Here is a 12,899-nt window from a genome sequence, read left to right as displayed (position 1 = left end):
GGGACTCAAAAAGGAGAAAGCAGGTTAGCCTTTTAAGACAGGGGTTAAGGCATTTTTTTCCCTTCTCAGAGTGTCACAAGTCTTTGGAACTCTCTTCCTCAAAAGGAAGTGGAAGCAGAGTCTTTGAATATTTTTAAGACATGTAGAAGGATAATTGATAAGCAAGGGTGTGAAATGTTACTGTTGGTAGACAGGAATGGTAAGAAAGCACTACAGCAGAATGTTTGGGCCAAATGTCCTTGCTCTGAGCTGCAAGGTACATGCCTGAAGTAGAAGTGGCGGACACTGGCCAAAGCTGGAAATCAAAGGGATAGGGAGTCTAAGTGATCCTAATTTGTATGTTTGTATGTCCATACGTACATTTGGAAAGGCAGGGATAGTCAGCATTGCTTTGAGCAGGGGAATTCCTGCCTCCTTAAATGACTGAGTTTTGTTTTGAAGAGGTAACTAAGTAAGGCCGATACAGGCAAGGTGGTTGATACTGTCTATATGGACTTTAGTGAGGCATTTGACAAGGTTCCAAATGACAGGTTGGTCCAGAACATTAAGGAACATGCTATCTGAGGCAAGCTAGCTAATTGGATCCAAAATAGGTTTGGTGATATGAGGCAGAGGATAGTGTTGCAAGGATGCTTTTTTGATTGAAAGTCTGTGACCATTGCTGTACCGCAGTGCTGGGACCTTTGTTGTTTGTAATACTATTGTTGCTATTAACTATTTGGATGTGAATGTATGAGGTATGATAAGTAACTTGGCAGAAGACATGAAAGTTGGTGGTGTTGTGGATAGTGAAGAAGGTTGTCCAAGGCTACAGCAGGATATAGATCAGATGGAAGGTTGAGCAGAGCATTGGCAGATGGAATTTAATCTTGACAAGTGTGAGGTAATGCATTTTGAGAAGTCATATAGGGGTAGGACACAGACAGTACATGGTAGGGCACTAAGGAATATTGATGAAAAGAGGGACCTTGGGGTTCAAGTCCACAGTTCCGCTGAAGGTGGCAACAGAGGTAGATAGGGTGGTGAAGAAGGCATTTGGCATGCTTGCCTTCACAGGTTAGGGAACAGAATATAAAAGTTGAGAGAGTATGTTGCAAGTTTACAAAACACTGGTTACACCTCATTTGGAGTATTGTGTGCAGTTTTGTTTGCCACACTATAGTGGTTGCACTGGAGAGAGAAAGCAGAGATGATTCACCAGGATATTGCCGGGATTGGAGGACTTTAGTTATGGGGAGAGAATGGATAAGCTGGGCTTGTTTTCCCAAGGGCAAAGGAGGCTGAGGGGTGACCTGATAGAGATATATAAAATTATATGATGCATAGATAGGGCAAAATACAAGAGGACAAATATTAAAGTGAGAGGAAGAGATTTAAAGGGGATTTAGAGGGAATGTTTGTTATACAGAAAGTGGTTGATACCTGAAATTCACTACCACAGAAGATGGTGGATTCAGATACAATCACTACTTTTAAGAGACATTTAGACAGGCAGAGAAGGATATGGACCTAATGTGGAAAAATGGGATTAGTGTAGATGGGCAAAAAGGTCAGCATTGATGTAGTGGGACAAAGTGCCCATTTCTATACTGTACAACTCTAAGATTCCATGAAAACTCATACTTCATATTTATGATGTTGGAGGTCACTCAGCCCATCACATCTATGCCAGTTCTCAGAGCACACCCATCAGTCCCATTCCCCTAATTATTTCCCTGTACCTTTATCTCTCCCATGTCCATCAATCATTATCCCCCACCTATCAATTCTCCATCCACCCATCAACACTAAGGAGAAGATACAGCAGCCAATTAACCCAGCAGCACATCTTTTGGATTTGCAAAGAAACAGAACATCTACAGGAAACCCATGTGGTCACAGAGAGAACGTCCAAACTCCATGCAGACAGACAGCACCAAAGATCATAATCAAACTCTGGTCACTAGAGATGAGCAGCAGCAGCACTAATGCTGTGCCACCTTTTATGTAACTACTCCCTGGCAGGATATGCCTAAAGGCTAACTTCCAAAAGGAACAAATTCTATCCTGATGCAGACATACACAGCACATACAATATGTAATTATTTTAATACTCTAAAATAACTGGAAGAGTTTTAGTAATTCCTTTCATATTTCACGTGATTATCACTTCACTGATTCTTTGATGCAATGCAGCATCTTCCTGCTGTACAGAATGGCGAGATTGAAGCTTACAATATAAATGGTTATATTAATAACCATGGAAATTTTACAAAGTTTTGAATGAGCGCATGTCAACCCATATCCATTTCTTTGCAAAAAGGAACTTAAACAGAAAGCTGTGAAAATTTACCACTATATGTTTTGATATTTTTGCAGATTTCTTCCCAGTTTACTTCATTAAGGAGCTGCTGAGAAAATTTGATTATACAATCAAAATTACAACAGAACTTCAGTTTGACCTACCTGCAATTGACAGTAGCTGCATTGCCAAAAGGAATTTCACATGTTTCATCATCACTTTTATAGGTTGATGGAAACTGTAGATTTAAAATAAAAGCAGTTGACCAACTTTCTGTCAAAATGAAATGTTCTCATTCTACATTTCATACTAGATTTCCAAGCACACTGGGTTTGCTGTATAAATAGGATGGTTAGAATAAAGTTACATTAGAAGTGTAGGCTTTCTTCATAGTGACAAGTTGTACGTAAAGCCACATGACTATTGCTGCTCACCAACATATTACCTGCAAATTACTTTGAAATACTTCTGCACATATTTCGACTTTGCAATTTACAATGCCAAGGATGTCTTTGGAGAAAATTTCAACAACATTGCCAGCGACAAGTAGGTCAAGGCCTGATAACTGCACAGGCCAACTGTAGCACATACTAATGTGATCAGCACATTAATTCCTTTTACCACACGCTCCTACCATCCCCCTTCCATTCCCTAATCCCATAACCAGGCTGGGAAAAAGCAGGAAGTGTCAGATTAATACAATAAAGCAGCATGAAGGTGTTGTGGGCAGATTTTATTGTTGCAAGGCGTATCTGGGCTTCCAAGGTATGGCAGTGGCACAATGGTTAAGTTACGAGAAGAGACAAATTTAAAATTCATTGCTGCCATGGTAAAATTAAGTTCAATTAATCATTAAAAATTTAAAAAAAACTTTTGGAATGATTAGTCTGGACTATGTGACTCCAGACCTGCAGCAATGTGGTTGATTTAGCTTCCATCTTAAACGGCCTAGCAAACCACTCAAATGTGTCATGATTGCTATATTGAAACAGTAAAAGAAAAAAAACTGGATGCATCACCTGATAGTAATCCAGATCCCAAATTCAAACAATAGCAAAGCAGTTCATAGTCAATATTGTAGAATCCTTGTCAGAGACTTTTAGGGACTGGTATATAAATTGGGAGAGCTGATACACAGCCTAGTCAAGCAACAGACTGACATAGCTGCCTTCTCAGGATCATACCTTAATGGCAACGTACCAGACTCCTCCGTCACAATCCCTGGATACATCCTTTCCCACAGAACAAACCAGCCAGAGGTGCCAATATAATGATATACAGGAGCAGCCCTAGGAGACATTAACAGCAATTCCAAATCCTATGAAATCTCACTGCATCAGGTCAAGCACTGGCAAGAAAACTTCCTCCTGAATATCCCTTACTGTTCTTTCTCAGTCAATGAATCAGTATTCCTCCATGCTGAACAACACTTAGAAGAAGCACTGAAAATAGAACATGCTCTGATTGGGGAATTTCCATCATCATCACCATGAGAGACTTTGTAGTACCACCAATGACCAAGCTAACTGTCCTAAAGGATCTGCAACAGGTAGTGAGCAAACCAGTTCAAAGGATAAATTTATTTGACCTTATCCTCTCCAGTCCACTGCATATGCATCTGTCCATAATAAGAATGGCACAACTGTTCATTGCGCAGTCCCTGCAGAGACAATGTCCCACCTTCACACTGAGGGCACCCTCCACTGTGTTGCATGGCACTACAATTAAAGACTTAAAGGCAGACCCTCAGATAAGATGAGAATGGCAAAACAGGCTGGGGTGACCTTAGAGGCTTATAAAATAAGGAGAGGCATAGATAGGGCAGATGGTCACAGTCTTTCCCCAGGGAAGGAGGGTCTAAAACTAGAGGGCATAGGTTTAAAGTGAGAAGGGAAAGGGAGATCTGAGGGGCAGGTTTTTTCACACAGAGGATGCTAGGTATGTAGAAAGACCTGTACTTAAAATGTTTAAAAGACATTTGAACGGGTACATGAGTAGGAAAGGTTTAGAAGGATAGGGGCCAAATACAGGCAAATGGGACCAGCAAAGATGGGCACCTTGGTCAGCATGGACAAGTTGGGCCGAAGAGCCTGTTTCTGTGATGTATAAACTCTGTTAAAAAAAATTGTGCTAAATGGGATAATCTCAGAACAAATCTGGCAACTCAGAACTTGGCATCCATGAGGTGCTACAGACCATCAGCAGTTGCAACAGAAATGTACACCAGCCCAATCTGTAAATTATAGCCTGACACATTCCTCACTCTACCATTACAATCAAACTAAGGGTCCAACACTAGTTCAATGAGGAGTGCAGCAGAGCATTGGGAAACAGCACCAGGTGTATACAAAACTGAGATGCCTATCTGGTAAAGCTGCAACAGAGTACTGCATGCATGCAATACAGCATTCAAAAGACAGTGTTTGGCAATTCCACAACCAGCAGATCAGATCAAACTCTACAGTCTTGCCATATCTAGTTGTGAACAGTCATCATTTAAATAGCTAATAAAGGAAGAAAATAGTTCCAAGAACAAACCCATCCTCAGTGATGGTACACTCAGTGTGCAAGTGTGAAAGGCAATGCTGAAACATTCATAACTACATTCAGCCAGGAGTGGATACTTCATTTTGGCTTCCTTGTGAGAGCTCAAACCCATGATAGGTGTCAGTCTTCAGCTAATTCAATTCACGCCACATGATACAGCAAAACTCTGAAAATCTGCTATCCAATTGTTCAGAAATGTTCAGCATCTGGTTCACTATGTTCCCTCTTGCACAGCAGGGCCCAAGTTATCGCGTTCCCTCTCGCGCAACAGAACTCTGGTTTCAGAGAAACAAAGGACTGCAGATGCTGGAATCTAGATGAAAAAACAAGATGATGCTGGAGGAACTCAGTAGGTCATGCAGCATCTGTGGAGAAAAACAGACGGTCAATGTTTCGGGTCAAGGCCCTTCTTTAGGACGGAAGATAGGAAAAGGGGAAGCCCTTTTGGTGGGGGTGGGAGAGAACAGAGCAGTGATAGGTGGGCAAAAGAGGGGAGGTGGGGTGGGCACAGGGTGGTGATAGGTAAGAGATAGTGATAGGCAGCTGCAGGGGAGGAGAGGGGAGCAGATCCACCAGGGGATGGTCAAAGGCATGGAGGCAGGTGCCCCATTGGGGAGGGGAGGAGAGAAAAAAAAATAGCTGAGGAGAAAGAGAGATAGGCTAGGAAAGGGAAGAAAAGACGAGGCATGGGGTGGGGTGGTGGCTGGGTTACTTAAACTGGGAGAATTCGATGTCCTGGAACATTGGAGAATTCTTGTTCTCCAGTTCTTGTGCTTTGTATCACAGACCAGAACTCTGGTTCTCGACTTCCCTCTTGCACACCAGGACCCCAGATCCTGTGCTCCCTTGAAACTCAGCTGGTTCTATTTTCCCCATTCCTTTGAAACTAACTGGGTTCACCAGAAAATCTATGATGCTGTGGCGACTCACCGTCTAGTCGGGCGAACCGGCTCGGCAGTCAGGTCGCGCGGTGTCAGAGCGACGAGGCCCAAGATGGCGGCGGGCCTCGTCTTTCCGAGCGACGGGGAGAACCCGCGCGCGGGAAAGTCCTGATGACGTAGGACTTACGTCATTGCCGGTTTTTTTGGGCGGGAGTTTTCTCCCTTAAAGGGCCCGCGCAAGGCGGGAAAATAAACCAGTTCTGTTTGGCAACCCTCCGAGTAGAGTCTTTGTTTATTCCGCGGTAGCAACCGCTACATTGGTGACCCCGACGGTCCAAGCGGCTTTTGGACCCGCGAAATGGATGACAGCGCAGCAGCCAACGCAGTGGCCCTCAAGCTGCCCACCTTTTGGACACTTCGGCCCAGCGTCTGGTTTGACCAGGCCGAAGCGCAATTCCACCTTCGGCAGATCACCTCCGACTCCACGAAGTACTACCATATGGTTAGCTCTCTGGACCAGGAGACAGCCGCCCAGGTTGGAGACTTCATCCAGTCGCCTCCGGAGGAAGATAAGTACCTGGCTTTCAAAGACCTTTTGATCCGGACCTTCGGCCTCTCCCGTCGTGAGCGCGCCGCCCGCCTGCTTCATCTGGATGGCCTGGGGGACAGATCCCCATCCGCCCTAATGAATGAGATGCTGGCATTGGCCGAGGGACACAAGCCATGCCTGATGTTCGAACAGGCCTTCCTCGAACAGCTCCCCGATGACATCCACTTGTTGTTAGCTGACGCCGACTTCAGCAACCCCCGTGAGGTGGCCGCCCGGGCAGATGTCCTGTGGAGGGCCAAGCGCGAGAGCGGTTCGTCCGTCAGTCAAATCACCAGGCCGCGAGCCCAACGCCCGCCTCGCCCGGCCCCAGCAACCGAGCAGCCACGCCCCAGGAACGCAGACGACGACACGGGTGACCAGCTGTGCTTCTACCATCAGAGGTGGGGTGCGGAGGCCTGTCGATGCCGCCCACCCTGCAAGTTTCAGGGAAACGCCAGGGCCAGCCGCCGCTGATGGCTATGGCGGCTGGCCGCCGACAGAGCCTCCTCTTCGTTCAGGACAAGAAATCTGGACGGCGTTTCCTCGATGATACTGGAGCGGAGGTCAGTATTTTGCCCCCGACAGGCCGCGACACTCGTGACAGGCCACCAGGTCCTCTACTCAATGCCGCCAACGGTACAACGATACGGTCTTTCGGCACCCGTACCCTTCAATTACACTTTGGCGGCAGCCGTTTTACCTGGACCTTTACCCTTGCCACCGTCGCCCGACCACTCTGAGGAGCCGATTTCCTTCGGGTCCACAACCTGTTAGTCGACCTGCGAAGGAAGCGGTTAGTTCACTCTAGCACTCTCCGGACCTATCCCCTGGGAGAAATCAGCCCACCAGCCCCGCGCCTGGACTCCATTTCCCTTTCTGGCGACGATTTCGCCAAGCTCTTAGCCGAATTCCCATCGATTTTGGCACCTTCGTTTACAAATTCTAGGCCCACACATGGGGTACGACACCACATCATTACCACAGGGCCACCCCTTCATGCCCGAGCACGGCGATTACCTCCAGACAAGCTCCGCCTGGCAAAGGAAGAGTTCCGTCACATGGAGGAGCTGGGGATTGTTCGCAGGTCAGACAGCCCCTGGGCCTCCCCCCTGCACATGGTCCCCAAAGCCACCGGAGGGTGGAGGCCCTGCGGCGACTACCGCAGGCTGAATGACGCCACCACCCTGGACCGCTATCCCATCCCTCACATCCAGGACTTCGCAGCGAACTTACACGGGGCCCGCATCTTTTCCAAAGTGGACCTCGTTAGGGGATACCACCAAATCCCAGTCCATCCGGATGACGTCCCCAAAGCTGCGATTATCACCCCATTCGGCCTGTTCGAATTCCTTCGGATGCCGTTCGGCCTTAAGAACGCCGCGCAGACCTTCCAGCGGCTGATGGACGCGGTAGGCTGAGACCTGGACTTTGTGTTCATTTACTTGGACGACATACTGATCGCCAGCCGTAACCGCCAGGAACACCTTTCCCACCTCCGCCAGCTGTATTCCCGCCTCCGCGATTTCAGCCTCACGATTAACCCGTCCAAGTGCCAATTCGGACTTGACTCTATCGATTTCCTCGGCCACAAAATCACCAGCGACGGGGCAACACCCCTACCCGCCAAGGTGGATGCTATCCGCCATTTTGCCCGCCCCGACACAGTCAAAGGCCTACAGGAATTCCTTGGGATGGTCAACTTTTACCATCGTTTCATCCCTGCAGCAGCCCGTATCATGCGCCCTCTGTTTTCACTGCTGGCTGGTAAGGGCAAGGACATCATCTGGACTGACGAGGCTGCGGCTGCTTTCGTTAAGGCCAAAGACGCCCTGGCAGACGCCACGATGCTGGTACACCCCAGGACTGACGTCCCGACTGCCCTCACGGTAGACGCGTCCAACACCGCGGTGGGTGGGGTACTGGAACAGCTACTCGAAGGCCGCTGGCAACCCTTGGCATTTTTCAGCAAACACCTTAGACCGCCCGAACTGAAGTACAGCGCTTTTGATCGGGAACTTCTAGCGCTGTATCTGGCGGTCCGGCATTTCCGATACTTTCTAGAAGGCAGGCCTTTCACCGCTTTCACCGATCATAAGCCTCTGTCCTTTGCCTTCTCCAAAGTCTCCGATCCCTGGTCAGTTCGTCAGCAGAGACAATTATCCTACATTTCCGAGTTCACAACTGACGTCCAACATGTCTCCGGAAAGGATAATGTTGTTGCTGATGCACTTTCCAGACCAACCATCCACAACCTATCCTTGGGTGTCGACTACACGGCCCTGGCTGACGCACAGCAAGCCGACGACGAACTGCCCAGCTACAGAACCGCAGTCTCGGGTCTACAGCTCCGAGATTTCTTGGTTGGTCCAGGTCAGCGGACCCTACTTTGCGACGTTGCGACTGGTCAGCCCCGCCCTATAGTCCCTGCAGCCTGGCGGAGACGCGTTTTTGACTCGGTACATGGGTTGGCGCACCCGTCCATCAGATCTACTGTCCGACTGGTCGCCAGCAAGTTTGTCTGGCATGGCCTGCGCAAACAGGTCAGTGAGTGGGCCAGGACTTGTCCGCACTGCCAGACGTCAAAAATCCAGCGACACACCAAGGTCCCACCACAGCTGTTCGAGCCTACCCGTAGGAGGTTCGACCACATACACGTCGACCTCGTGGGCCCTCTGCCGGTTTCAAGAGGAGCCCAGTACCTCCTTACCATCGTGGACCGGTTCACGAGGTGGCCTGAGGCAACCCCCCTGACTGACATCACAACTGATTCCTGCGCCCGAGCGCTGCTCACAACTTGGGTCTCACGTTTTGGCGTTCCGGCCCACATCACTTCAGACAGAGGCACCCAATTCACTTCCAGTCTCTGGGCTGCATTAGCGAACCTGCTAGGGACGCAGCTGCACACCACCACGGCCTACCATCCTCAATCAAACGGGTTGGTGGAACGTTTTCACCGCCATCTAAAATCGGCCTTGATGGCCCGCCTGAAGGGTCCTAACTGGGTTGACGAGCTGCCTTGGGTCCTGCTCGGCATATGCACTGCCCCCAAAGAAGACCTCCGCACTTCGTCAGCTGAGCTTGTATACGGGGCGCCACTAGTTGTCCCCAGCGATTTCATACCTGCCCTTCGGGACCAAGGGGAACAACCCCCAGCAGTCCTACAAAGACTGCGCGAGAAGCTTGGCGCCTTGGCCCCGATTCCCACCTCATGGCACCGTCAAGCCCCATCCTGCCAGCCCAAGGAACTACGGGACTGTAAGTTTGTTTTCGTTCGCAGGGGCACACCTCGGGCGCCATTGCAACGACCATATGAGGGACCGTTCTGAGTCATACGGAATAACGGATCCACTTTTATTTTGGACATTGGAGGCAGGGAACAGGTTTTCACGGCGGACCGCCTCAAACCAGCCCATTTGGATCTGCAACAGCCTGTCGAAGTTGCCACGCCGCGACGCAGAGGCCGCCCCCCTAAGCGGCAGCTGGCACAGCCCACGGACCTTGGGGACTGTCTCGCTGGTTCTGGGGGGGGTTGTGTGGCGACTCATCGTCTAGTCGGGCGAACCGGCTCGGCAGTCGGGTCGCGCCGGTGTCGGAGCGACGAGGCCCAAGATGGCGGCGGGCCTCGTCTTTCTGAGCGACGGGGAGAACCCGCGCGCGGGAAAGTCCTGATGACGTAGGACTTACGTCATTGCCGGTTTTTTTGGGCGGGAGTTTTCTCCCTTAAAGGGCCCGCGCAAGGCAGGAAAATAAACCAATTCTGTTTGGCAACCCTCCGAGTAGAGTCTTTGTTTATTCCGCGGTAGCAACCGCTACAATGCTTTTTTTTACAGTGTAACATCTTCAAAAGTGAATTAACAATATGTCAGAGTATTATTCGGAAATAATATCCAATAGTCCAGAAAATCTGCCAATCTGGCACTCAAGTATTCCTGATCAACAGAGTTTTACTGTACAAAGTAGTGGTCAAGAACATTGGTATCCCATCCACCATTCTAAAGATGTATTCCCTCCAACACTGATGCACTGCATACCATCAATAAAATGTACTGCAGTTACTTACCTAGAGTCCTCTGACTGCACCTTCCAAACCTAACACCAAAAGGACAAGGACAGCAGGCACACAGATATACCATCCCTCCAAGTTGCATATTATCTTGACTTGGAAATCCTGGAAGTTCTACCCAACAGCACTGTGGGACTATCTTCATCAAGAGGACTGCAGTAGTTTAAGAATGTGACTCACTATCATTTTCTCAAAAGCAGTTGGTGATGGGCAACAAATGCCAGGGAATGTCACTTCCCAAAAAATGAATAAATAAGAAAGTGTGAAGTTTATAACTATGCAAAGTTGTATTTACTTTTCCAGGCAACATATAAGTGTAGTGGGAATTGTCAATATGCTTCAACATTGCCATCTAATGAGAAACAGAAAAAAAAATTTAATCTCAGAACTGATAATCAGACCAAATCAGCTAATATGGCACACCTAGATGCAAAATGGTTTACTTTATGTAACTTTCTTCGCAGGGAACTTGGATGATAATTGAGAAATTGGGGTGTTTCCAGTGATGACAAGTATAATTATTTTTATCCAAGACACATTAATAAAACTATAAACCAATTTATCTCTGGTGTCTACATAATTTGGATTGGTCCAATTCATCCTCAATAAGTTCCAAGATCACCGTCAGAATTCCTCCCAGCAAACAGCATTCCCAGATTTCAACCCAATGTTTCTCTGCTCTCCTTATACCCCTCCTCATCCATTTCCCATCCTACCCCCCTTCTTTTCTTTCTAAAACCCTCTCCTGATCTCAAACTGCTCCATTCTCATTTCAGCAAAAAATCCAAAACTAATGGTTTAAGCGAACTAAAAGAATGCATATTTAACATAATAAGATTAACTTGTCAACAATTTCATTTGCTGCATATTAATTGAAGGCCTCAGCTCACAAACACCTAGACCTAGTATATTTCCACACAGCTATAATGCTGTGAGCTGAATTAACTAGAGTTGTTAATTTTTTTTTACTGGATCAAAATCCATTAAATAAAACTGTACTGTTGTAATATTCTATTAGCTTCTACAACTAATTAAATTTATGCTGCACATTCCCTGACACATTCCATACCCAGCAATGTCCTTCATTTCAGATTCTTGGAAAAGAAGCTGGAATTAAACAACCAGTCAAAACAAGTATCTCATCACAGTTGCAATGATTATATCAGCTGTCTTTGACCTATCAAGGAAGGAATAAGCATTTCTCAGCTGAATCTGAATAGGAAGGACACAATTATTTCATTTACAAGTGGAAAATTAAAGAATTGACATTTTGTGTATGGCAAAATTCAGTTTCCTTCTCATCACATTTGAATGCTTAGAACACTATTTTGAAGGTGACCTAAATTAATTCCACCAAGTTCCTGAGAGAGGTAACACTTGATTAGATAATTTAAGACTTTTACTTTAATTGTCTGATTTTATCTTCTTAAAATATCCCGTTGCTGTACTCCACCATATCATAAAATTAGGTCTTTAATACTCTTTAATTAGTACAAAAGAAACTGTTTATTTCTTCACTTCAATTATAGCTAATTTCAAAAAGATTCTAAAGCCAACTAATTATCAATGTTGCACTGATGATTACAAAAGACACAAGCAAGTAAGGAGTAGAAGTAGGCTATTTGGCCTCCTTGCCATTCAATAAGATCACGGGGATCTTTTACCTCAGTGTCACTTTCCTGCTCTAATCCAGATCCCTTAATTCCATTAATATCTATCAAGAGAAATACTCTAATATGCATGATACCGAGAAAACTCTAATATATATAGGGCTAAGGCATATTTTAGCAAAATGAACAACTTTAACTTTAAAAGCAAATACAGTTACTTTAGACAAGGAAGCTGGAAGGAAAACAGGTCGAGGAAGATGGGGGCTCTGACTTCATCACCTACCCTTGGAGGGTATGAGGAATGAAATCTGTCAACAGGGCTCAATGCATAACTACTAAGAAAGAAGGTTGTGGCTTAAAGACCCACTCTAGTAGCCAAAGTACAAAAGTCTAGGCTGATAGTCCAGTGCAATACTGAGAGAGTAATAACCTTTCAAAAGCAATGTTTAACCTGCTTATCCCAAATGTTGATAAAAAGACCATGGAATATTTCAAAGAAGAGCAGGGGAGTTACTGCTGATGTCAGGCCAATACCAAGCTTTAAAGCAAAAAGATCATTCAATCCCATTATCAGGTCTTTATTATTTATTGAGGTTGCCTTGTGCAGGTTGGCTGTGTTTCCTATAATAAAACTGTACAGGATAAAGTACCTTGGGATGTTCTTAGTCCATGAAAGGCATTATACAAATGGTAGCCTTTTCCTTTTTCCTCCAGGAAAGGGATAGTGTTGAGTAGGCAGTTCAAAGAAGAAAATAGGTATGGAATAGGAGGACAGAAGGGTTAATGGGAAGGGAAAGAAATCATAAATGAGTAGGGAAGGGGATAGAAAGGAAACTTAAAAGGTTATATTTTTCCCAAAATCCTCATCCCAACTCATTTCGTCTTCCCTCACTGTATCATGGTAGGTCACACATAGTTTCTAATCCAC

At 46.5% G+C, this 12,899-nt stretch overlaps 1 protein-coding gene across 3 annotated transcripts in view; it reads right to left on the bottom strand.

Moving 5' to 3' along the window:
• The window catches only part of LOC127581397 (uncharacterized), a 49,914-nt gene that overhangs the window by 22,174 nt on the left and 14,841 nt on the right, over window positions 1–12,899 (bottom strand). For all 3 annotated transcript variants that reach the window (XM_052035780.1, XM_052035781.1, XM_052035782.1), the window contains exon 3: window positions 2,446–2,519. In XM_052035780.1, the coding sequence (XP_051891740.1) occupies window positions 2,446–2,519 (74 nt within the window). The remainder of the gene's footprint in view (window positions 1–2,445; window positions 2,520–12,899) is intronic.

Source organism: Pristis pectinata, chromosome 21, assembly GCF_009764475.1.
Source record: "Pristis pectinata isolate sPriPec2 chromosome 21, sPriPec2.1.pri, whole genome shotgun sequence".
Lineage (NCBI taxonomy): Eukaryota > Metazoa > Chordata > Chondrichthyes > Rhinopristiformes > Pristidae > Pristis > Pristis pectinata.
This window is presented reverse-complemented; position numbering and strand designations above follow the sequence as displayed.